The sequence below is a fragment of the Struthio camelus genome, chromosome 3 (assembly GCF_040807025.1).
Source record: "Struthio camelus isolate bStrCam1 chromosome 3, bStrCam1.hap1, whole genome shotgun sequence".
Lineage (NCBI taxonomy): Eukaryota > Metazoa > Chordata > Aves > Struthioniformes > Struthionidae > Struthio > Struthio camelus.
Window position 1 is genome coordinate 74,591,168 of NC_090944.1, and position 22,464 is coordinate 74,613,631.

Genomic DNA, 22,464 nt, shown 5'->3' on the forward strand with positions numbered 1-22,464 from the left:
GTTCTATCCTGATGAGTTTGCAGTCAAAATTAAAGAAAAGAAATATACTTATTGTACAATTGAGGAATTGAGGCATGAGAACGCTAAGCCACAGCCCAAAGGCCCACTGGCAAAGTGAGGGCTGGGAAAGTATCAGGAACAGCCTACGCTGTTCCTACACCGTTTCCTAGGCATTGTCTACCAGCCGCTGTGAGGAACAGGGTGGTGAACTAGATGGGCCTTTGATCCAGGCTGATACAGCTGTTCTTACTGTCTTCAGTTTAGCCCTACCTGAGCCAGTTTCAAAATCCACTGAAAGCACTTTGCTCTCTCAAGTTAAAATATTTTCGGTCTTCTGCTTATTTCTTGTTGGGGGCTTATTAGAATCCTATCTATACATTGCAGAGGGTAAGTAACGCTGGGTCTTGCTCCTATCTCGAACATACACACATGTAGCTATCTGTTTCCGCAGTTCTCAGAGGCCTACAGGCTTGATCCATTTGGTACAGATAACACAGGAATGAATGACAGCTAAAAATCAAGTTGGAAAGTTATTATCCTTGCCATTGCAACCTTTTCACACAGAATTTCAGAGAATGTCATAAAATTGTGCTGAAAAGGCACTCTGAGATTTCATCTCATGGGCCCATTACCCCCATGCTCCAAGGCAAAACCAGCCAATAAGATAACCTGTTCTTAAAGATGTCCAGTGTTTGCCTCCACAGGTCATTTATTGCAGTGTTTCACCAGCCTTAATGTGGGAATGTTATTTTTAACGTTTAACCTAAATCTCAACAAAGGTGGCTAAGGCAATATTTGAGCTTTCATCTTTGGACCCTACTGCAGTTCCGGCCCTTTACTTCCTGATGTTTGCAAAATGGACATTAGAAAGAAGAGAAGAACAAGAAAAGAGTGAGGCTTGGACCAGTGGCATGAATAAGGATGCCTACTTTGAGTACAGTCCCTTGCCACAATATCTCAGCAGAAGTCTCCTTGGAAATATGGAGTTTTTCTTACTGTATTCAGATGAGCATAACGGAAAATTCACAAAAACAGTTCAGCTCTTGCAGAGATGAGTCTTGGTATTTTTTTGCCATCACTATTTGATTCTGTAGTAAGCACCAGTTTTCTGTCTGATTGAGGTTTAAGGGATTTTCCTCCCTCTTTTTCCTATACACCAACAAGTTCTTCTCATCACTTTGCCACCGCCAGGAAAAGGAGTAACGAAAGGGCTTCTGGAAGACAGAAGCGCTGAACTTGAGCGTGACCTCAAGCACTGCTATTGCAATAGAAGGGATTTCCCTTTTATGACCCTTTTCCTCCCTTCTAGATGAATCATACCTCTTACAGAATTATCTGATCCAAAAAGATCTGGCTAATGACTGAGTTATTAAAGCCTGAATATTACTATCCATAAACATTATCATAATAATCATCCTATGATAGAATGTTATAGAAGTATTGTCTTGAAAATGAGTTCTTCGTAAAGCAATCTCTAAAGTACTTGGTGGCAATCTTCTGAACACACTGAGGTCTTGGTTTAATTTAGTGAGCATGAACTCCTCCTTGCTGAACAGTAAAAAGAAGAAAAAACCTATTAAAATAATTTAGAGAAATAGAGCTGAACAAGGTCTTGGGAGATTCATTCTTCCTCCCAAAGCACAATTAACTAAATGGAATCATTACATATAATATATACATGTACATATATATGTGTGTGTGTGTGTGTGCGTGTGTGTGTGTGCATGTGTGTGTACACACTTCAAAAAGGAAAATTTTCCTTGCCCTTATATATGCGTATGCATGTATGTTCATATTCTGCCAAATATAAACATTGTATCATAAATAGTGGGATAAACTATGGGGTATAATTACAAGAAATAGGAGTATATCTAAAAAGAGGAATGTATATTTATTCTATAAATATTATATTCATTCTATAATTATTGATGTTGTTGATGTTTTTAATGTATTACTATATTGCCTAGGAGATCCATTTGACAAGATAGAACTTCATTTTGTGATGTGCAAACTCAGATCAAATGAATTCCTGCCATCCTGCTCAGATCTGTACACTAAACATCATCCCTTGCCATGCGCAATCAATTTTCAGTTTATCAAGGTGTAAATAGTAATTACGAATATTCAGATATGCTCAGAGTTTAGAATAACAAAAATAAGCTGCTGCCTTTTCAGGTTTTCCTGGGACTCAACGCTTCCCTCATAGGTTCAGAGCTATTACCTGTGGACCTATTAAATAGTCTCCTTACTCGTACTTATTTTCCTTTTCTTCTTCTTGTGAGCCCAAACCAGAAGGGACTAGAATCACCTGCAAATCCATTTGCTGTAGTTTCACGTATAAAGCAGGGTATAAATCAGTCAGTTTTCCCCTATTTCCTACCAGAGGTCTTCATTGCCACATCAGAGTTACACTCACCATCCCTTTAGACAACTCCTGTAAAACTAGCCAAGGGGGCATACTTCAAACCACACCAGACAAATGGTTTGGGTATTAAAAAAAGAAAAAAATAAAAAAAAAAATTAAAAAAAAGCTGTTTTGTAATCAGAGCGCTTCAGTAATCCGGTACCTCAGCACAAATGAGAGGGCAGGGAAAAATGTCCAGAAGCAGGGAATAGCAGGACTTTTTTAAAGTGGCTTGTCTGCTGAAGAAAACAGATTATACACTGGGTAAACCACACCCCAACTGCTGCCCTAGTTATGCAAGTAATCATTCAGGCCCAGTTCCCACAGGCACGCAGCCTCTCTGCACCGCAGTCATTTCTCAGACTACCAATCCTTGAGTGTGGATAGTTCCTAGCTAACTACTTCTTTGCAAGGCAGCGGAGAAGGCTAAAAAAGAGCTGCATTGAAAAAAAATAATCAAAATAAACCCTCTAAAAGAAAGGTATGCAAGGAGAGGAGGTTTTGTTAGAAAACAAATTAAAAATTGGAAGAGATTATTCTTTTTTCAAGCATGTCCCTGACTTCTTTTTCAACACAGGCAGAGAAGAAAGGACAGCACAGTACACTGAGCTAGACACAAGACCACTTTCAGTGCTGCGGAAGAGCATGCTGTCATATAACCACAGCATGTGACACAGAGGCATGAGCTGAGCCAGCTGGTGCTAATGGGAGCAAGGTAAGGGAGCTCAGGTCCGAAATCTTCCACGATACACCTGCTTTGTGAAGGTGTCAAGATTTAAGGCCTGTCTCCGAGGTGCAGCGCAACCCTAGCTTCTCATCAAGTCAGTGGGAGTAGAGGATGCTCAGGAACTGGCAGGAGATCAGCATCTACAAGGATAAAGTTTTTTAAGACTGCAAGAAACTCTGTTGCACTACATTTCATTTCTGTGTGCCTTCAGGTTGCAAGCCAGTGGGCAAGGACCTGCTTTTTTCCCAGCATAAATCACATTCATAAGTAATATCTACAGTCACAAGATCTTAAGTTACAATTACAGGTTATAGCTTTAGGTATCATGAAGTGAATTTTTCCATTGCAAAGATTTCAAGATGTTAAGGTATGAATTGATTGTAACCATGATCTTTAATGATTCTTATAGATTGCTAGGTGTAGCCAAGAGTTTACACAGTCTCACGTTCAGACCTGTTCAGACACTAAGATGCCCCTCTCTTGGCAACTTGAGTCAGAAGTCCTGTCCCTTTCCTCCAATGGCTTTCCCTTGAGCAGGACTGGATTAAAGTATATTAGCACTTCCTGCCTAAAATACCAGCCTATGCAGTTATATGATTATATAACAGAGCCTAACCTTTAATTTAAAAAAAAAAAAAACGAAGTCACTTGTGGTTACTTACAACACAAAGCCAAAACTATGGAGCAGATGTAACCTAAGACAAGAACACTGGTCTGAGTTTGGAAACAGTCAAGAAGAACAAGAGCTTCGGACGGGACGGGCTCCTTTCCCATCTCACTGGGATGTGACCGCCAGGATCCAGTCCCGGCAGGGCACCTACAACCCCCGGCTTCTTTATGTGCCCCCGGCTGCGCTGCGAGGCGGGAGCGGGCAGAAGGCAGGAAAGCAACGGCAGCCCGGGCTGGGCCGGGCCGGGCCGGGCGGCGCAGGGCGGCGCGGCAGGTCGGGCGGCGCGGCGCGGCGCGGCGCGGCGCGGCGCGGCGCGGCGGGGCCCCAGGGCGCCCCCTGGCGGCGGCGCGGCGCAGGCGGCGGCGGCTGCTGCCGCTGCCGGCGCTGCGGTTGTCACATGTCGGAAAGTCCCAAGCGCTGAAGGTGGAAATCCCCGGTGGGGGTTTTTGCTTGGGCACTAAAACAGAAAGGGAAAAAACAAGAGGCTCGGCGCAGCCTTTCATTCTGGAGCGGAGGCAGTGGCGGCAGCAGCTCCGGCGGGGAGGGGGCGGCCGAGGGAAGCCCGGCCCGACGCCACGAGTGACCCCGGGGCCGCTGCCAGCCCGGCAGCGGCAGCGGCAGCAGCAGCAGCAGCAGCAGCGGCGGCAGCAGCGGCGGCGGCAGCAGCGGCGGCGGCGGCAGCAGCGGCAGCAGCAGCAGCGGCGGCAGCAGCAGCAGCGGCGGCGGCGGCAGCAGCAGCAGCGGCGGCGGCAGCAGCAGCAGCAGCGGCAGCGCAGGCTCCGCGGGGTTCATGGCCCCCGCGCTCGGCCGCGCCAGCCGGCTGCCGAGCAGGACTTAGGAGCGGAGCCCGCAGCCCGAAGCCCGCCGCGCCGCCGCCGCCGCAGGATCCCGCCCGCCGAGAGGTAACAGCCGCTGCGCTCCCTGCGCCAGCGCCGGCGGCCCGGGCTGCCGGGCTGAGGCGGCGGGGGGAAATGCACGAGTGAACGGGGCTTCGGCGTGGAAAAGCTGAGCGCGAGTGGCGGGGGCGCGGGCCCGGCCGCGGCGTGCGTGCGCTCCGCCGCCCGGCAGCCAGGCGGTTAACGCGCCGGGAGCGGCTGTGTTGGGTTTTCTAGAGTTTTTGCTAGAAATCTTTTCGCCAGGCAGTGAAATTGTGCCCTCTGTTGACTAGCGGTGTTGCCGACTCACTCGGAGATCCTGCCGGTCGGTGGGGCTAAGGTCGGCTTCTCTCAGCTTGCGGTGGTTTTGTTAGGTCCGCTTTTGGTGCTTGCCGCTGCCAGAAGACTTTTCCACTTTAAGCTCTTCTCATTTAAATCTGGTAGTAATGCAGTCATTTGCATCGTATGTATGCATGCTTCCAGCAGACCAGTATGTTGTATAATTAATTATACAAAATAATCTTGTGGCTCATAAAACATTCTGAAATTCTAGTCTTGTTTTATTGTCTGCTAAATGCTGATAATATGCTTAATTCTGTACGAAGCACCTGGGCATAGAAATTAGTGGAAGCCAAAGACCATCTGGTTAATATGTATTAAGCATGTTTATTCGAGAGTTGCATATTATCTTAGCGTTTTACCAAAAATACTTTATTATCATCATTTTTCAGCTAGAAAACAGAGAATTAAAGTACCTTATGCAAGCCACTGGCAGAGCTCACAACGCACTTTGTCTTTTCCCAAGTGCAGCATCCTGTGCATTATACCTTGGGAAAAGATGCTGCATACGATAGCTGTTTAATCTCTGCTTACTGCTTTTTTCAGAGAATTCATAATAATTACATGTTAAAGTAATTAAGTAATGTAGTATGTAGTAAAGTCTAGTACAGTGTAAAGTCATATAATTGTAGCTGATTCTTCTGTTCTTTGAGTCTTATTAGCTTAGGTGTCTACTGAGTTCTGTTTGTTTTATCATACCGTCTTATAAAACAGTGGTTGTTCATTTACTACTGTAAATGGCACAGACAGTACTTTACATGTGTGGAGGGGAAAATATACCTGTAGAATATGCTATTGAATAGTATAGTTTCAGTGAATGCTTCTGTAAACTTAGTACTTTTTGTTACTTAATGTTGGAAATAACCATTTCAAAGGTCCATGCCAGTGGTGCTTAATCATGTGATTAGTCTTTATTCATGTAAAAAAAATCCCACTGACTCAATGGCTCTACTTGTGTAATTAAGGAATTCAGCATTCTGGTCTGTGCAAAATACAGCTGTGGTTATTAAATAGATTAATAAGAGGTTGTTTATATTTCATTTCTTAAACCATTCATACAATTACGTACAGGAATGCATCAGTAACATGCAAAACTATATTGTTTGGGGCGGAGAATGGATGAGAAAATGAGTTTATTCCATTTCAAGGCTGTGTATTCCTAGGGGGTGTGTTTAGAATATGCAGTCTTCATTAACTAGAGGAAAACTTTTCCATGTGTTCCCAGCTGTGAAGGCTGTGAGCACTGCCCTTTACATGAGCAGAGGAAATTTTGTGTGAATTACATTGCCCATTGGTTGAGCACAGTGAACTGTATTGCCTTTGCAGCATCTCATGCCTCACCTTCCTCTATTTAGGGCTTTACAGGATGCTCATTGACTCTCTAGATCAGTTGGCTCTGGAGGAGGATATACAAGACAGCTCTGGACAGGAGAAGTATGAGGTCTCCTCTTATCCTGGCAAAGTCCTTTCCAGGGCTCCAGCTGAAAGTGGATTTTGTCAGTGGTGGTGATGTGGGTGAAGAGAAGAGGGACATTAGTTCCCTGTGCGGAGGGACATGCTTGTCTCCTGTGCAAGAGGGTGCTTTGGCCTCCATGGGCTTGGGAGCACCTTCCCAGTCCGTCTGGCAGGTTATCATCCATCTTATTCCTTCTGGCCCTCCAGACTCCCATCTCCACCAGATAACTTCCTAATAGTTGCACTACCCAGTTTTCAGTAGTTTCTGGTCTCCCTCAACTTATCATGATATGTATCAAGACTAGCTGACTTGATGTTTGTCCCCTGTATATTTGTATGCGATTCATAATCGTAATGGTAGGCTCTCCTAATACAACCAACTGATTTCTAAATTTTAAATATGCATGCATTTATTTTTCTTAAAATAAATTTTGCTTTTTTTTTTTTTTAAATGGAGTAGTAATGTATCGGGTAGTGTGGAGGGTCTCTCCATGTGAAAATACATTGTTAGTAGTGTTACTGTTCTGCGCAGGAGTCTTGAGGGACGTGGTTCCTATATTTGGCTCTAGCTAGCCGCAACGTTGGTGTGCCCTGAACAAGTATTTCAGAGGGCATAGATAGTTTGAAGTTTGTTTTTTTTTTTTTTTTGTTCTTCCTGCTGTAGCCAGTGGGGCCAGAGGTACTGAAGAAAAGGATGCTGGCTGGCAGACATTACTGGTCCCACTGCGGAAAAATATTGGGGTTTTTGAGCCAAGTGGAAATGCTTTTTCAGCTATGTTGACTTACTGCTGAGTAATAGTGGGACTACAGTTTGCAACCCCACACGCTTCACAAGCACCTCTGTGCTATAGTTCTACTGTTCACATAACATAAGGAGCCCTGAGAGGAGTAGCATAAATCTGGCCTTCAGTGTTTACTCTGTTGGAAATTCCTCATTTGCCCTCTTCAGCCACCATAAGTATGAGGCAGATACTAGCATGGCAAGTAGTTATTCAGGCTGTCTCTTTTTGTACTGTACCAAACATCGCTTTTCAGAATGTATGGGCTGTGTGGAAATCTGAAATGGTCATTGTCTGCCTTTTTTTTTCTTTTTTTGGTCTGGCATGTCATCAAAACAAAAGGTTGAAACATGCTGAAAATTCAGCAGGTTCATAGGGGGTTGCACTATGCCATTATCAATTAGTCAAGACTCCAAGATAATTTTCCATTCCCTTGATCTTTCTTCTTCTATCCTTACTTTGATGCAGACTCCTTTTTTAACAGTGATACAATTTCCTTGGTTCATTATGAATAAATTCGCTTCAATATCTGAGTAAATGATCAAAGTAAATGATTGGGATTAGCTGTTTAGAGTCTATATCTGAGTAATACAGAGAGATTTCTGGATATGAGCTTTAAAAATCATTGTCTACATAAGCTTGGAGTGGACTGAGTCCACTCTGCACACATTTCAGGCAAAACTGCAACCAGAATCCCACACAGAAAGCATGCCTTTTAATTCTCTGCAGAAGTGATAGCGCTCTGATGCATGGACAATGAAGTGTCAATAAGAGAATCCTTTTCTTCTTCGTTTCAGTTTTATTCTGGGAACATGGCTGGCCGGCACATCCTTCCTCAAGCTTTATGTCAGAGCAATATGCTGAAAGCTGTGAAGATTAGAGAGAGAATTCCTGAAGATCTGGTCAAATTCCCCAATGGAATAGTTCACCACTTCAGAACTATGCACAGATACACCATAGAAATGTTCAGAATGTGCCAGTTTTGTCCTCAGTTTCGGGAAATACTTCAGAAGGCCCTGACTGACCAGGCCACCCAGACTTCACTGGAGCGCCAGAGGAAGCTGAACTGGTGCATGGAAGTTAGGAAACTTGTGCCTTTGAAGACTAATGGTAAGTTAGGAGCTGGTCTTTGCACTGGCATTAAAAAGGGTAATAAGAACATACCACCTTTATTAATAGCATCTGAGTTTACATTACTGAAACAGAAGCATATTGCTTTAAAAAAATTGTGCCTTTTCATTTTAGCTTTGTAAACTGAAATGCTTTCTGCATGGTATCTTGTCCTCAGTCTCTAACAGTCTCCCACACTTATCATGGTTTTATGAATAGCTTGAAAATTACAGAGACGTTTTAATAACATCAGTAACCTGTGGCACGTCAACATAAAATACCACGTGAGAACCTTGTCTTATAATCACCACCCTGTGCTGTCAGGCTATCTAATGCTCAATTAACTGATAGGCTTAGCAGGCTTTGCCTTCCCTCCGGGCTCAACCCTAATACCTACGTATGCGAAAGACAGCTGTGTTTGTGTAACGAGAAGTATGTGATGCCCTTTTCTTTCAAGGGTCATTGCTGTTTTGGGACTTTCCTTCAAGGTTACTTTGTTAATATGTGTTTTGTTAGGTACCCTAAATGAAAGGGTACAGCTGTAGTGCAAAGATTTCTTGAATAGGGTACGCGTATCCACATTCGCGAGCAGGTAACTTTTGCACGTGACTGTGAAAACTGCTGGACATTTCACATTTAGTGGAGGAGAGGTCCACCAATAGCTGTGATATATGATCATGCAACTGCAAGCCTGGTCTCAGGAGTCCCTACAGCATAGAGTGCCCCAAACTGGGAAGATAGACTGGGGCAATTAGGACTTCAAGAATATGGAAAATATATTTTCTTTGCTCGAGAAGCAGATGCGACTGGATCCTAAAACCAGGAGAGATGTACCTCCAGCCTAGCTCAGGTTTTTACATTATGTTCTTTGGATGCTTTCTTCTCATTTGTGTTTATATACACATTGCCCTTGTCTTCCTAGACCACATTCCTCCCTTCCAAAGTTTTACTGTGTTTCTTAGTCTGATAGCATGCAACTGTGTTTTATGGAAACCAATAAAAAAATAGAACCACCATGTAGAGGTAACTGCCTTGACCTTGAAGAACCCAGTCCAAATTTGTATCTCTGTAATTGTCATGGAGGTGCTGACTTTTTGGTGGGCTTTTGGGGGCTGCCCTTCCACTTGCCTAAAATTCTCAAGATTTTAATTAGACTCTGAATGAAGATTGCGTAATGTAGAACTTCTAGAAGGACTGGAGTTGCAGCTAGGGCAGGCAGCACTTTACAGGTGCTGTGGAAGTAACATCACTCTGTGTTGTGTCTTGAAAACATGTCACTCCAACAAAGACACTCTTAACAGGTTTACTAGAAAAATGGACAATATATGTAATTTTTGCCCCAAACAAAAAGCAACTCTTTTGGAATCACAGATCCATTGTTTATCTATGTTCCGCAGGGATTAATATTGCCTGGACAGGCCCTTATTGGTGATAACACAGTATTCAAGGAATATGGTCTATTGCGTTGTCTCATGACTGTAGACCAGTGTTTACAAATGGCAATGGTTTATGGACCGGTGACTTGGATCCCATACATAAGTAGGTGTAGCAATATATATGAAGCTGAAATATTCAAGCTGGTTTGGGGAAAACAGGCAAGGGGTTGGTGTATGTCTCTGTCTCTCCCATATCCTCTGCAACAAAGATCTTGGCTTCAGTTCAGTGCTTCAAGGTCGTTAAGTGCATATGTAGAGAAGTGGCTTTGGGAACCTGTGGTTTATGCACAGTAGTCACGGCTCAGGACCTTTGCAGGAATGAGAAGATAAACTGTGGATTGAAAGAAAGCATCACTGAAAGAGGGAACAGAAACCTGTAGAAGCCATGTAATATCCCAGGAAACAACGTTATTTAAATGAGTGGAAAAAAAATGTTTTTTTTCCTCTCTTATGGCATAAAGAATATTTTTTAAAGGTGTTTGGCTGCTTAATCTGTAGATGTGGAGGAAATATATTATTTTTTTCAGTCAAAGATGGGCTTTCTTCAGAAACTTCTGTCTTTTCTGGTGAAACTTTTAGTTTTTGAAAGCAGAGGAAGTATATCTTTTAGGATGTTATTAATGTGGATTTTACCTAATATATGCATGAATTTACAGAGTTGTTGTCTTTAAAAAAAAATAAAGTAAAAGCCATTGTGAATCACCACACATTTATTTGCAGACATGTGAATGGAGGATAGAAGGAAGAAAGTAGGAGGTATAAAAATTGAAACTGTATTTTAAAAAAATTTAAAAATTCCAACATCTATTGGTTGTAGAGATTTCACTTGTATAATGAATAGGCATTCATTCCAGCTCACCCAGCCACACCCCCTGGGAAAGTCCACCGGAGACTTCGCTGTTCAGCCGTGCGCAGGGCAGAACAAAAAGTACAACTGTTGCTCAATTGCTAGTCAAATAGCACTGGGGAATTCCAAGTGCTGTGTAAGGAATCTTGTGCAGTGGTTCTCAATAAAGAACCGAAAGTAAGCTCTGAAAGAAAAAAAAAAATCTTATCTTTGCTCTAGATTTTGCAAAGGGAAAACTTTAATGGGATTAATATGTCATCTTTCTTGGTCAGAAGGAAACCTAGTCAGTTTTTCTACATTATATGTTATTCCCTGATTCTAAGCTCAAGTATGCTGTCTGCAGACGTTCAGTAAGCTTCGCAAGATGAGATTCAGAAACCAGAAGGCAATTGCAGGAACCTGATATGCGACGAGCCTGTAACAATTTATAAAATGTTAAGTGGACTTCGAGTGATACCTTTTTCAGGATCTGGGGGCTGTTGTAGTTTTTTCTCTGCAGTTTCATAGAAAAAACAGCAAAAGTACACAAATTATATGTACAAGTCCTTTGTTTTGAGGCAATTGTTATGGTGTTTTAACAACTGGAAGATTTGCCTACCTCTGTAGTAAATAGCAGGCGTAGTTTTGAATCTGAGGATATGACAGTAGCGGTTCTTGATATCTCCCCTTTGAAAGGTTTTTGAGGAAGATGGGTAGAGGTAGAATTTGAGATCCAGCCATTGGCATACTTTGTCATACCTTTCAATCAAGTTAGTTAGCTACTTTGATTCCCAGCTTCCTCACCTCTGAAATTGCAGGCCATTGGTTTCCTGCCTTCCTACAGAGTATCGAGGACTTTTTGAATGGAAGGAGTTGTCTTGATGAAATGCAAATCATTATGCTATTCGTTTAATTAGTTTTAATTTTGTCTTTTAAAAAAATAACGCTCTAACTAAAATTTTCAACAGCAAGCACACAGCCCTTGTCCTGAGAGGAAAGGAAGAGGTGCTCCTGCAATTGTTTTACGCACATAATCTTCTGTTCTTCCCTTTCTGTCTCTTTTTAAATTTTCCTTTTTTTTTTTTTTTTGTTATAGCTGCTACATCAAGCACAGCCAAGTGCCAAGCCGTACAATGCAGTGCTTGTCAGGAGACATGAGGCTCACTGTTAGTACAGTATATTCTTAGTCAGTGTTTTTCATGATCTCTTACCCGATCATACACCTGATGGCACAGGGTAATTTCCCTCATTAACGTTTATACATTTTTTTGTAGTCTTAAAGTGGCTTCATCCTGTTTAAAAGTTAATTCAACTATGTTTGTCGTTTGCAGTTGATCCCAAAATTTAGTTCATGATATCAGTCAAAGTTAAATAGGATAGACAAGGAGCAGGCTTCCCACTATTGCTGAATGACAGCTTAATAGCAAGTGGTGAATGGATGAAAACAGTGGAGAGACAACCAGCTTGCTTTCCCTCTGAGCAGAGAGCTCATAGGTGTCATCTTCTTGTTAAAAACCTGCTGGCAGAAGCCTTGGAGGGAAGTGCACGTGGGATATGTGTGCTGCGCAATTCTACATCCTGTGTCTTTTTTTTAAGTAGTTATTTAAAATAATGCACTCTTTTTTTCTTTTTTTTTTTGCAGGTGATGGAAACTGCCTCATGCATGCTGCATCCCAGTACATGTGGGGTATTGAAGATATTGACCTTGTCTTAAGAAAAACATTGTTCAGCACACTCAGGGAGATAGATACACGGAACTTCAAGCTCCGCTGGCAGAGGGAGGCAATTAAATCCCAGGATTTTGTAGAAACAGGACTCCACTATGACACCCGCGTAAGTTGGCTTGAGGGAACCATGCTGTTTTCTGAATGCTTATCATCGTCAGTATTTGCCTAGATGACTTTGATCTTCGTTTAATGGGTTCCACTGTTAGTGGAGAACAGAAATACAGTTCCTTTAAAGGAAAAAGGAAAATGTTCATATTCTGAGCACTGCTGTGCTGCAATTGGTTCCTGATCTCCCCGTCTTTGAACCACTGCTGACAGATGTTGATTCTTTCCTCAGAACTGGGAGGAGGAGTGGCAATACCTCATTGAAATGACATCCCCAGAAACGTCTGGGGCTCGAAACAGGCTTCCATATAATGCACTGGAAGAAATCCACATCTTCATCCTTGCTAACATCCTCAGAAGGCCAATCATTGTCCTTGCAGGTGAGTTATCCAGCTGATCATCTCACATTAAGGACAGTATGCTTTAGCAGTACTTTTCTTTTGTTCGTCGTTGTTTTCAGGTAGATGTATTTCAGAAGTGGGAGTTTTCTGCAACTTCTTCTAAAATATCAGAATGCTAATGTTTTCTCTTGCCTGTGGCATGTTTGTATTTGCTTTTAACAGTTGTTTTTTGGGTTTTTTCCTTCCTTTGGCAGATAAAGTGGTGAGAAGTTTAGAATCAGGCTCTAGTTTCGCTCCTCTGAAAGTTGGTGGCATTTACTTGCCTCTCCTTTGGCCAGCTGAAGAATGCTACAGATATCCAATTGTGCTCGGCTATGACAATATGCATTTTACACCACTGGTGACTCTGAAGGACAGTGGGCCAGGTATTGTTCAAGTACCGTGTCTGGGTATTTGTGTGTCGTCTTCAATACTTCTATGCTGATAAAGCATTTAAAATATAATCTCGTTTAGATTTACATTTTAAAAGTTAAATATAAGATTCCTTCTTATCTGTTCTCCATGTGTAAGCAGATTAAGCTGTGTATAGGTATGTCTGACAACTAAAGGTTGTCTTAAATGCCAGTTGAAAGTATAGTACAACTCGCCTGATTACAGGTTGGGATCACTGCAAGGGTATTCTCTGCTTCACTGTGTTCTGGCTTCCATCCATGCCCTGTCATAAAAGAAGCTTTGAAGGACATGGTCCCACAGCTGTGTAGAGCTTCCTGGGAGGGATAGTGATATACGTGTTTTGCTGTTTTTCAGTACATCTCTTCTGGATGGGATAACACTTTTCTAGGTTTAGGTTAGGGCATCACCCTGTGAGAAGTTATGATAAACTAAAATCTACAGTACTGCCTACAGGAAGGAGAAAAGTGCTCTGGGGACATTAAAACTTCAGTAGGATGGAGCTAGATTTGCAGTGCAGACGTGTCTGCATTCTCCCCCAGCTGCATTGTTTAGAAACTGGTTGCTCTTGCCAGCCGTTCTTTTGTCTCTCCAAAATTCAGCAACAGTGGTGGCTTCTCCGTGTATTGTATGTTGTGGCTACTCCCCTCTGGTAAAACATATATATACTAACCCATTTTGTTTTCACACAGAAATTCGGGCTGTCCCTTTGGTCACCAGTGAACGAGGCAGATTTGAGGACTTGAATGTGCACTTTTTGACAGATACAGAGGAGAGGGAAAAAGAGCAGCTGCTAAAAGACTACTTGATAGTGATAGAAATTCCAGTGCAAGGCTGGGATCATGGTACAACTCATTTAATTAATGCTGCAAAGTGAGTGTCATTCCTCTTTCCTCAATGTTATGCTGTTTATCATGGTAGTAGAAGCCTGATAGCCCTGTGTGTTCCTTCAGTCTTTCTTTCCTTTCACGGTAGCGTACGTGCTTACCCCTGCACTATGAAATATTGGCATTACTGCTGAGGTGCTTTTAAGTAGTATGAACTCAGACCAGTCTCAAAGTTACAGGCAAAAATGTCTTCAGATTTAGAAGAGTGAAACTAATATTTTAGAAGAGTAAAACTAATAGATTCGTTTCATTGACTTTTAGATTACTCAGGGGGAAGACTAAAATGGATAATACCAGAAACCACTAAGACAGCCACTTTTGCACTTCATATGAGTATAAATTGCATAAAGCACATCTTACATAGTTTTGGCAGCATTTGGTAGAGTAGTTAGTGGTATTTCCAAAATGCCAATCCCGTGAAACATTGTGCTGTTGCAATGTTGCAGCAGTGTTGCAGGCAGGAAGCTGTGACCTGTGGAGAAGTTGGAATGTTTTCAACCCTCAGATAGTTAATATCCAGTAAAATGCAGAGGGCGTTTAGGGAACATTGGCATCAATATATGTCCTGCCCCTTCACAAGTGTATGAGGAGAGAAACTCCCTATGTCCTCTGTCTTTACTTCCATTACGACACAGAGAGGTGTCTTTATGCTATCGAGTGCCGATTTATGCTGTTTTGGCAGCCTTAACAATTGAAAGCCACCAACCCAAAGGATATGTGTTTGCATAGAGAGTAGTAATGTAGCTTCCTCAGTCATACGGAACTGGTGGGTTCTTGAGGGTATCAGTAATGCTAGCGCCTCACCCTCTACAGCCTCTGCTAGAGGTGTGATGTGGAATTTTCCCAGAGGTCAAGGGCAGCGCAGGGACTGGGCTATGGATGGTGGTGCAGAGGAACTTGACTGAAGCCACTTAGTTTGTTTTAAGAGTTCCATTTTTAGCTACAGATCCAAAAGGGCAAAATCAGGAGAGGCTATTGATAAACTATATCATGAAAAACTGAGTCCGCTGTAGGAAAAAATTATTTTTGATTATTTTCATCAGTATGGGCTGGTGAATAGAGAGGTCTTCCCCTCTGACCTCAGCCTGGCTGAGCGTTGATCTTCAGAGGACTTTTAAGGTTTGGGGGATTTTTCTTTTTACTTCTTAGAGATTATTCATATTCTGCCTGCAAACAGCTCTTGCAGACAGAAAACCCTCACCTTGAAAACCCTTTTAAGAATACTTCTGATTAGCATTGTATTAGGCCGTTTGTTTAGATGTGAAAGTCTCCATTTGACATCATTAAACACCTGCTTTTAAAATTATTTCCGTTTAAAGCAACAGTTTTAACATCCTGGATCTTTTAGCTGAGTAATATGGATGTGCATTAAAGCTACATTTCCTCCCAGCACTGCTTGTATTTGCCCCCACCATCTGCCCTTTTCAACCACTGACAGTCTTCCTTTTTTGGCTTTCAGGTTAGACGAAGGCAACCTACCCAAAGAAATAAACCTGGTGGAAGATTACTTTCAGCTGGTACAGCATGAGTACAAGAAATGGCAGGAGAACACTGAACCTGCTAGAACAGAGGCCTGCTCCAGGAATAGACAGGAATTGTCTTTTTCCCAGCTCTCCCTCTTAAAGGTGAAATGCGAAACTCCAAATTGCCCTTTCTTTATGTCTGTGAACACCCAGCCCTACTGCCATGAGTGCTTTGAGCGGAGGTCACAGGGAAGTAAAGGAAGAAAGCAGACCTCCAAAACAGCCCCTGAGAAACCGAGGGCAGCTGGGTCAGGCTCATCCCGTGGTGAAGGTTGTGAACCTGGGGGATGGACATCTGAAGAGCCTGTAACAGGGCCTCGCTCCGCACCTCCTACTGCTCCAAGCCTTTTCTTGTACAGCGAAACCACTGCCATGAAATGCAGGACTCCAGACTGCCCATTTACGTTAAACGTGCAACACAACGGACTCTGTGAACGCTGCTACAACGCCAGACAGCTTGCTCCTTGTAATAAGTTGGATGACCTGAGACATTTAGACTATGCAACATGTAAGGTGTGCTTTCAGAAGGCCAATAGGACCTTTAATGGCATATGCAGCACTTGTTTCAAAAGGACTACAGAGCGTTCCTCAAATGGCAGCCCTGGTTTTCTGCCCACATGTCATCAGAGGTCTACGTCTGACCCTTCTCAGATATCACAGAGCCTCCTTCAGCAGTCCTGCCATCAGGTTCCCAACAACAACTCTAACGAGCTACCGTTGGCAGCGCTGCCCCATGCCGCACATGGCTCAGAGGAAAAGAGGGAGAGCAACCTCTGCAGGAAACCTGGCTGCAAGTTTTTTGGAACACCGCAGAATGAGGGCTTTTGCACACTGTGTTTCTTTGAGTACAGGGAAAACCATGGTAAGTGGAGATGATATTGAGCTTTGTCACACTTTGGCTTTGGGTCAACCTCATGAAGCTATGAAGCTGTACACACTGGGGGTGGAAGGGCAGGTGCTGATGGAAATGGTGCGGAGCAGAAGCAGCAATGCGAGAATGTGCCTTTTTGGTCCTTATTATTCTGTAAAGGGGCACACAGTAACAGTGTGGTAAATCTGTGTAATGCACTGTAAAAGTTCCCATTGTCTTTCATGGGGTCAGAACTAGGTAAATATGGGGTGGGTTTTGATCCCTACTAGCCATCCACTGCAATAATGTTTTGGTACAACTTTTTTCTGATTAAACTTCACAGCTAGACAGGTTGAGGGAATCCGTGAGAGTAATGCTATTGTATTGGTGCTACTGAAAATGGGTTAGGTTTGTAATACCTTTAAAATAAATGGGGATTAATTTGGAGGTCTACATACATTCTAGGTGTAACTGGTGCAATATTCTGGCGTAACTACCAAAGTCACCTTGAAAAACAGAGCATATAGGACTGTAGATAGTGTGCTTGTGTTTTGGAGTAACCGAGTATTTTAATAAAATGTACCTTGAGCTCTTTCTTCGTAGTACTGTGTGCATGCATGTGGGTGTGCACAGAGTCAGGACTTTAGAAAGGTAATAGTCAGTGAATAAATCATGTCATGAAATCTTCAGCTTTCATACTACTGCCCTGTTACATAGGCAAAGAACCCTTGGATGTAGTGGGTGGAAGGTACATGAAAGAGAGAACCATTGCTTATCCTGTAAGACTGTGTTGTTGCTAGCAACTGTGCCAATACCGCACTTTCTACATACTTTAAAATTAGGGAACTTCTATGCAAGCTTGCAGTAGCTTATTTTCCAGTGTTGTTCACAAGGATTTTTTTTCCCACCTTATTATTGGGGAATATGTAAGATCATTTCATGAGATTAAAAAGCATGTCATGAGACAGTTTAACCTATGAAGCGCTATGCCACTCCACTTCTTTTACCCAATGTCATTGAAACTGGGCAGGATGGAAGGGAAGTGCTGGGATAGGTCACAGATAACATTCTGAAGCCAATGGCAAAATTTCTTTTGAGTACGGGGGCATCCAGTTCTCGTGTCAAGGGCCAGTTTTTCACAAATTAGGTGTTTCACCAACTTCTGATGTAAAAATCAGGTTATTATCAACCCTATTATTTATGTAACATGAAAGAAAGTGCGTTGACTGAGGGATCTGAGGATTGTCCGAAATCCGTGCTGGAGGCTAGACAAATTTTTTTTCTTTTTTAAACCAAGTAGCTTTTCATAGTTGCTTTTTAGTCATCAGATCTATTGGGCACATTCAACCTGTTTCTCCTTACTTTGCATTACAGACAGCGCTTTCCTGCACCATCAGAGGAGATCTCAGAGGAATTCTTCTGCAGCGGGTCAGCCCGGTAGCTCTGCTGCTGCCTTCCACAACACAGTTTCCTGCCAGTGGCGAGACTGTGGCACCCTGGGTAGCACTATGCTTGAAGGGTACTGTCAGAACTGTTTCATTAAAGCCCAGAACCAGCGATTTCAGGAAGCCAGAAGGACAGAAGAACAGCTAGTGAGACAGCCAGAAGTAAGTGAACTTCTGAAAATCTTCCAGTTGTTTAACACTGCTCATTTTTTTTCTCTCATGAGAACAATTCAAAATGTATAATAGAAAATCCTTGAATTACTGCATCTTAAGTATCATAGAAAGATAAGTGTAGAGCGTCTCATGACTCTACCTGCTAGAGCTGTGCAGCACTTGTAAAGGTTGTTCTCAGTTTGGGGTTGTCAGTGCTGCATTCAGTTTTGCCTCAGCTGGAATTTTACCAGCAACCTCAGTGGAAGCAATTGTATCGCCAGTTGGTGTGTTCACTAGCTGGGGAGAGGTTTGCATTCCTACCCTTACGGCTGTGCAACTACATCAAGAGAGTTAGTTAGCTTCATGTTGCCTTTTTCACTAAGCGCATCGTAGGTTTTTCTTGTTCCAGGTTTTTTATTTGGTTTGTTTAAAAGTGGAGAGTTTAAAAGAGAAAAAATACATTTTCTAAGAAATGTTAAGAAAATTTATGATTTTCTTTGGTAAACCGTGGCTTGGGTTGTGTATCGTACTAGTTAGAAGAAGCATGGCTCTGTCTGGGATATGAAAGGACTACTAGCTTGAGTATGAGTTTTCTGCCTTGCTTTGCAAAGCAAACTCCCAAAGCCCTTACAGCGTTCGCAATGGTGTTTGCTCTCTGTTTTTGCTCACAACCCCCAGTGATTACATGTACAAAACATTAGCAGAATTGAAAGTAAATTAAAAGCCACTCGTGCTGCCAGCATTGCAACTGACAATATTTTTTACATTTTTCAAGAGAACAGGACAGCACAGAGATTTACAGCGAACAGCATTGACTAGCCAGAAGAGACAGTGTGCTGGGTCTTCATGTAGGAACAACTTGGCCTGCCGAAGTGATGAGTTGTGCCCAGAGTGCCAGCGCCTCAGTCAGCTCGTGCAGTCAGGGAACCCTAGGAACTCAGCGGCAGAAGAGACTCCAAAACAACGCTGCCGAGCCCCTGCTTGTGATCACTATGGCAATGCCAAGTGCAGTGGTTACTGCAATGAATGCTACCAGTTCAAACAGATCTATGGCTAGCAGAGAGGAAAAACTGGTAAAGAATAAGAAAATGATACCACCTACTTCCGTAACTGAAATGGTGCTATGTCCAAAACTCTTAAGAGTCCTGGGAGTATGGGGGGCAGGTGGGAAATATAAGCTGTCTGCTCTTGTTCCTGTTTATTCCCAAGAATGGGAATAAAGGTCTACTTCCTATAAACACTGCATACAAGGGCTGCTGAGAAGTACGGTTTGCTTTCTGCACAGAGCTATCTTTTACGACTAAGCTCCTATAATACTGTATTTAATTCCTGGACTTCCCAGGGGGAAGTTTAAAGCATTTGAATCCAAAGAACTTCTCAGTTCTGCCTCATTCTCCATAGTCCTCCTACTCCCCGGCAGGGAGACTCAGCTGTTGGTGGAGGTACAGAAATGCTCTGCTTTGGCGTACATCAGTGAGAGGCAAGACTTTCCTGAGAGGGATCCTCCAGGACAGGCTGATGCAACCTGCAATTAAACTGGGTGAGGATGTGTAAAGAAGCGTGCTTTAGAGTGCCCGCTTCCTCATTTGTGTGCTTACCGAGTTTGTCAAGGGTCAAGGTCCTGCGTGCCATTAGGTTGTTGTGCTGAGCAGGGCTGTGCTCGCAGATCCTCAGCACATTGCCGTCGGAAACAAGACCAGCAATGGTCTGCCCTTTAACACGCTTAGCCAGCGTTTAGATCCTTTCCCAAATCTCAAGATAACTGGAAAGATATGTGATTACAGAAGCAACTTTTACCAATATACATGTGTAATGGGAAATCTGAATCGTCCCGTTCCCAGCTCACATGGAAGGAAATGCCTCCGACTGACATTAAAAAAAAAAAAAAAACACACAACAACAGCAAAAAAATGCCCAAGAAACTTGTCTTAGGGTTCAGTTCTGAAACCAAAGCAAATCTCTTCTGCTACACCATAGTTATCAAAAATACATGTGCTGCTCTTAATTTCCCTACTCCCTGTTTCTGTCACGCTGTTGTCTAACATCCTGAGTTTGATACTGTTATCGTACTAATGGCTTGAGCTTGGTAATGGGGTACTCCAGGATCAAGATTTTACTCCTGGAGTTCATACCTCCCATTCTCCATCTACCTTTCTTTCTTTAGCAGATTTGACCTTACCGTTGTGTCTGATGCCTGCTTCTCTCATCCCCTTTCACACTTTTTAAGTTTTTGGGTTCTGTTTTGCTGCTATTACTTTGGGGATGATATGTCTTCTAATTTGCTCCTTAAATTTAGAATCTTTTTCTAGTTATTAAAAAAACAGGTTTTAACATTGAAATAATTCATGACTTATTTCTGTTAAATTTTATATATTTTGTGAACTTTAATAATAATGTGAACATATGTTTTATTAAAATATTTATGTTATTTCAAACAATGCAACTTGAAATTTGCACATTTTGGATTTTTTTTTACATATATTTACTCTTGTGTTACAAACTTAAATGTGTAAGTGAAAAACAGTCTGTGATATAAAGAAATAAATTATTGAAAGATTAAACTTGCTTTTTTATATTGATGATGAGAGAAAGCACAGCTGAGCATGGGACATCCACTAAGGAAAGCACTTCTGTTCAGCGCCACAATTCAGCAGGTTGCAAAGTGCTCCCTGATTCAGAGTGTGTAGCCCAACCCTTTGAAGAGGTGATAAGTCTCTGTGTAGTCCCCTCTTGTGTCTGTGTCCATCAGGAAGGGCTATCTCGCTACCTTGTGGGAGATCCACGCGATCAGTGTCTGTAAGGACTTAGCTCTGGTGGGTACAGCAGCTTTTCAGTCCCCAAGAACTATGAGTTCAGGAGGATAAGGACGCTGCAGGACAAGGCTGCAGCCCAGCTAGACTGACTTGACTTTGCTTTCTTTCCTCATCCATGTTGCTTGCGTGCCACCTTGGGTGGTGATGGCAACCATGAGTGCTTCCCACCTCTGTTCCAGGCCATGCATCCAGGAGCAAAGGCACGCACCAGCCCTACCCTCTCCTCACACTGGAAGCAGCGGGGAAGCCCCTCGTCTTTTGGTCTTGGCCTCTGGGTTGCTGGATAGTTCCTGAAAAGGGAGTTACTGACGGCTAGGCTGAGTAGTACTGGAAAGGGGTGTTTTCTTCTCATCACAAACTCAGGCTAACGGCCATGCTGCTGGGGGTTTTCTGTGCTGTAACGCCCTCAGTGCAGGAGTGTGTCTGTTGCAGCGCTCTGGTTTTTCACACCTCTGCCTAGACAGGCAGTACTGCACACTGCAGTGATTTCTAGGTGTTGCCCGTGCTATGAAGGAAAAATGAGAACGGGCTGCAAACATCCCTGTGGAAGCAGGAGAGAGGAACCTTTCCTAAAAGGTGACCCTGCCCACTCTCCTTTCCAGATCAGCCACTCTCTATCCTACTCTCTTTAGTCCTTGCTGGCTGCTCAGGACCACACTCCAGCATATATTGAAGCACTTTCCCGGTTTAAACTGTATAGGATTTAAGTTCCTAAATATTTTTGCCTTAGGTCAGCCAGTCCTTTGAACTCACAGAGCTCTCCAGCCCATGGTCCTGGATCCCCATCTACCTTCGTGCATATGCACTGTTCTCCTTACAGCTTAGCCCAGCTTCCCGCAGCCCATGTACCCCTTTTGGGGCCAACGACCCAGAACGCAGCCCACTCCCTCAGAGCAGAGCCTGCTAGATCTCCATGCCCTATCCCTAGAGCACGGTCTTCTTTTCCAAAATCAGACTCTCTGCCCATCCATGCCCTCCTCCCCCTTTTTTTGGATCCATACAACTCGCATGCCCTCCAGAGTCATCAAACTTCTGTGCCATGCGGAAACATAGATGTCAAAAGAGAGGGCAAAGACTGGAGGGGCGACATCTACCACTAGACACTAAGACATGGAGGCAGTACATGGCATCCAGCCAAGGCAGCAGCCAAAACCTGCCCCTCGAAAAGGCCAAGCCTTGACCATGGTCTGTCCTGTTTCGGTACACATCATGTGCAGCTTTCCCGGCATGCTCTGCAGCTGGACTGGCAAGGAGAGGTGGGGTTACTGCTAGCTGCAGTTTCTCCACAGAGGAAGGATTTAAGATTAAATGCCCCAAATCCCACAGATTTTCTGTGCTGTTTTCTGGGCCTATTACTCACAACTCTGAAGTCACATGAGGTTTATCTCATTCTGAAGCTCTTATGTAAATGAATGCCCAGTCTGTCTCTTGTGATTTACTTGTGTGGGAACATTAAAGCTAGCAGCATTTTTTTTAAAATACTCTGGTATTTCCCTAATGTCCTTAGGGGATTTTAATCCTGTGACGCTTTCTGCTCTCTGCCCAGACA

At 43.2% G+C, this 22,464-nt stretch overlaps 1 protein-coding gene across 3 annotated transcripts; it reads left to right on the top strand.

The window, feature by feature from the left end:
* The first annotated feature begins 4,449 nt into the window (after positions 1–4,449).
* Positions 4,450–20,663, top strand: TNFAIP3 (TNF alpha induced protein 3). 3 transcript variants are annotated; one of them, XM_068938465.1, is made up of 9 exons: positions 4,450–4,703; positions 8,047–8,359; positions 12,264–12,454; positions 12,686–12,833; positions 13,049–13,219; positions 13,937–14,117; positions 15,591–16,516; positions 17,879–18,111; positions 18,878–20,663. In XM_068938465.1, the coding sequence occupies exons 2-9, from the start codon at positions 8,062–8,064 to the stop codon at positions 19,157–19,159; spliced, it is 2,430 nt and encodes an 809-aa protein (XP_068794566.1). In that variant the 5' UTR covers positions 4,450–4,703; positions 8,047–8,061; the 3' UTR covers positions 19,160–20,663. The 3 variants fall into 3 exon arrangements, with proteins under 3 accessions (XP_068794566.1, XP_009687182.1, XP_009687180.1); XM_009688887.2 differs by lacking the exon at positions 4,450–4,703 and having other exon boundaries at positions 4,802–8,359; positions 18,885–19,057; XM_009688885.2 differs by lacking the exon at positions 4,450–4,703 and having other exon boundaries at positions 4,805–8,359.
* The last annotated feature ends 1,801 nt before the right edge of the window (positions 20,664–22,464 follow it).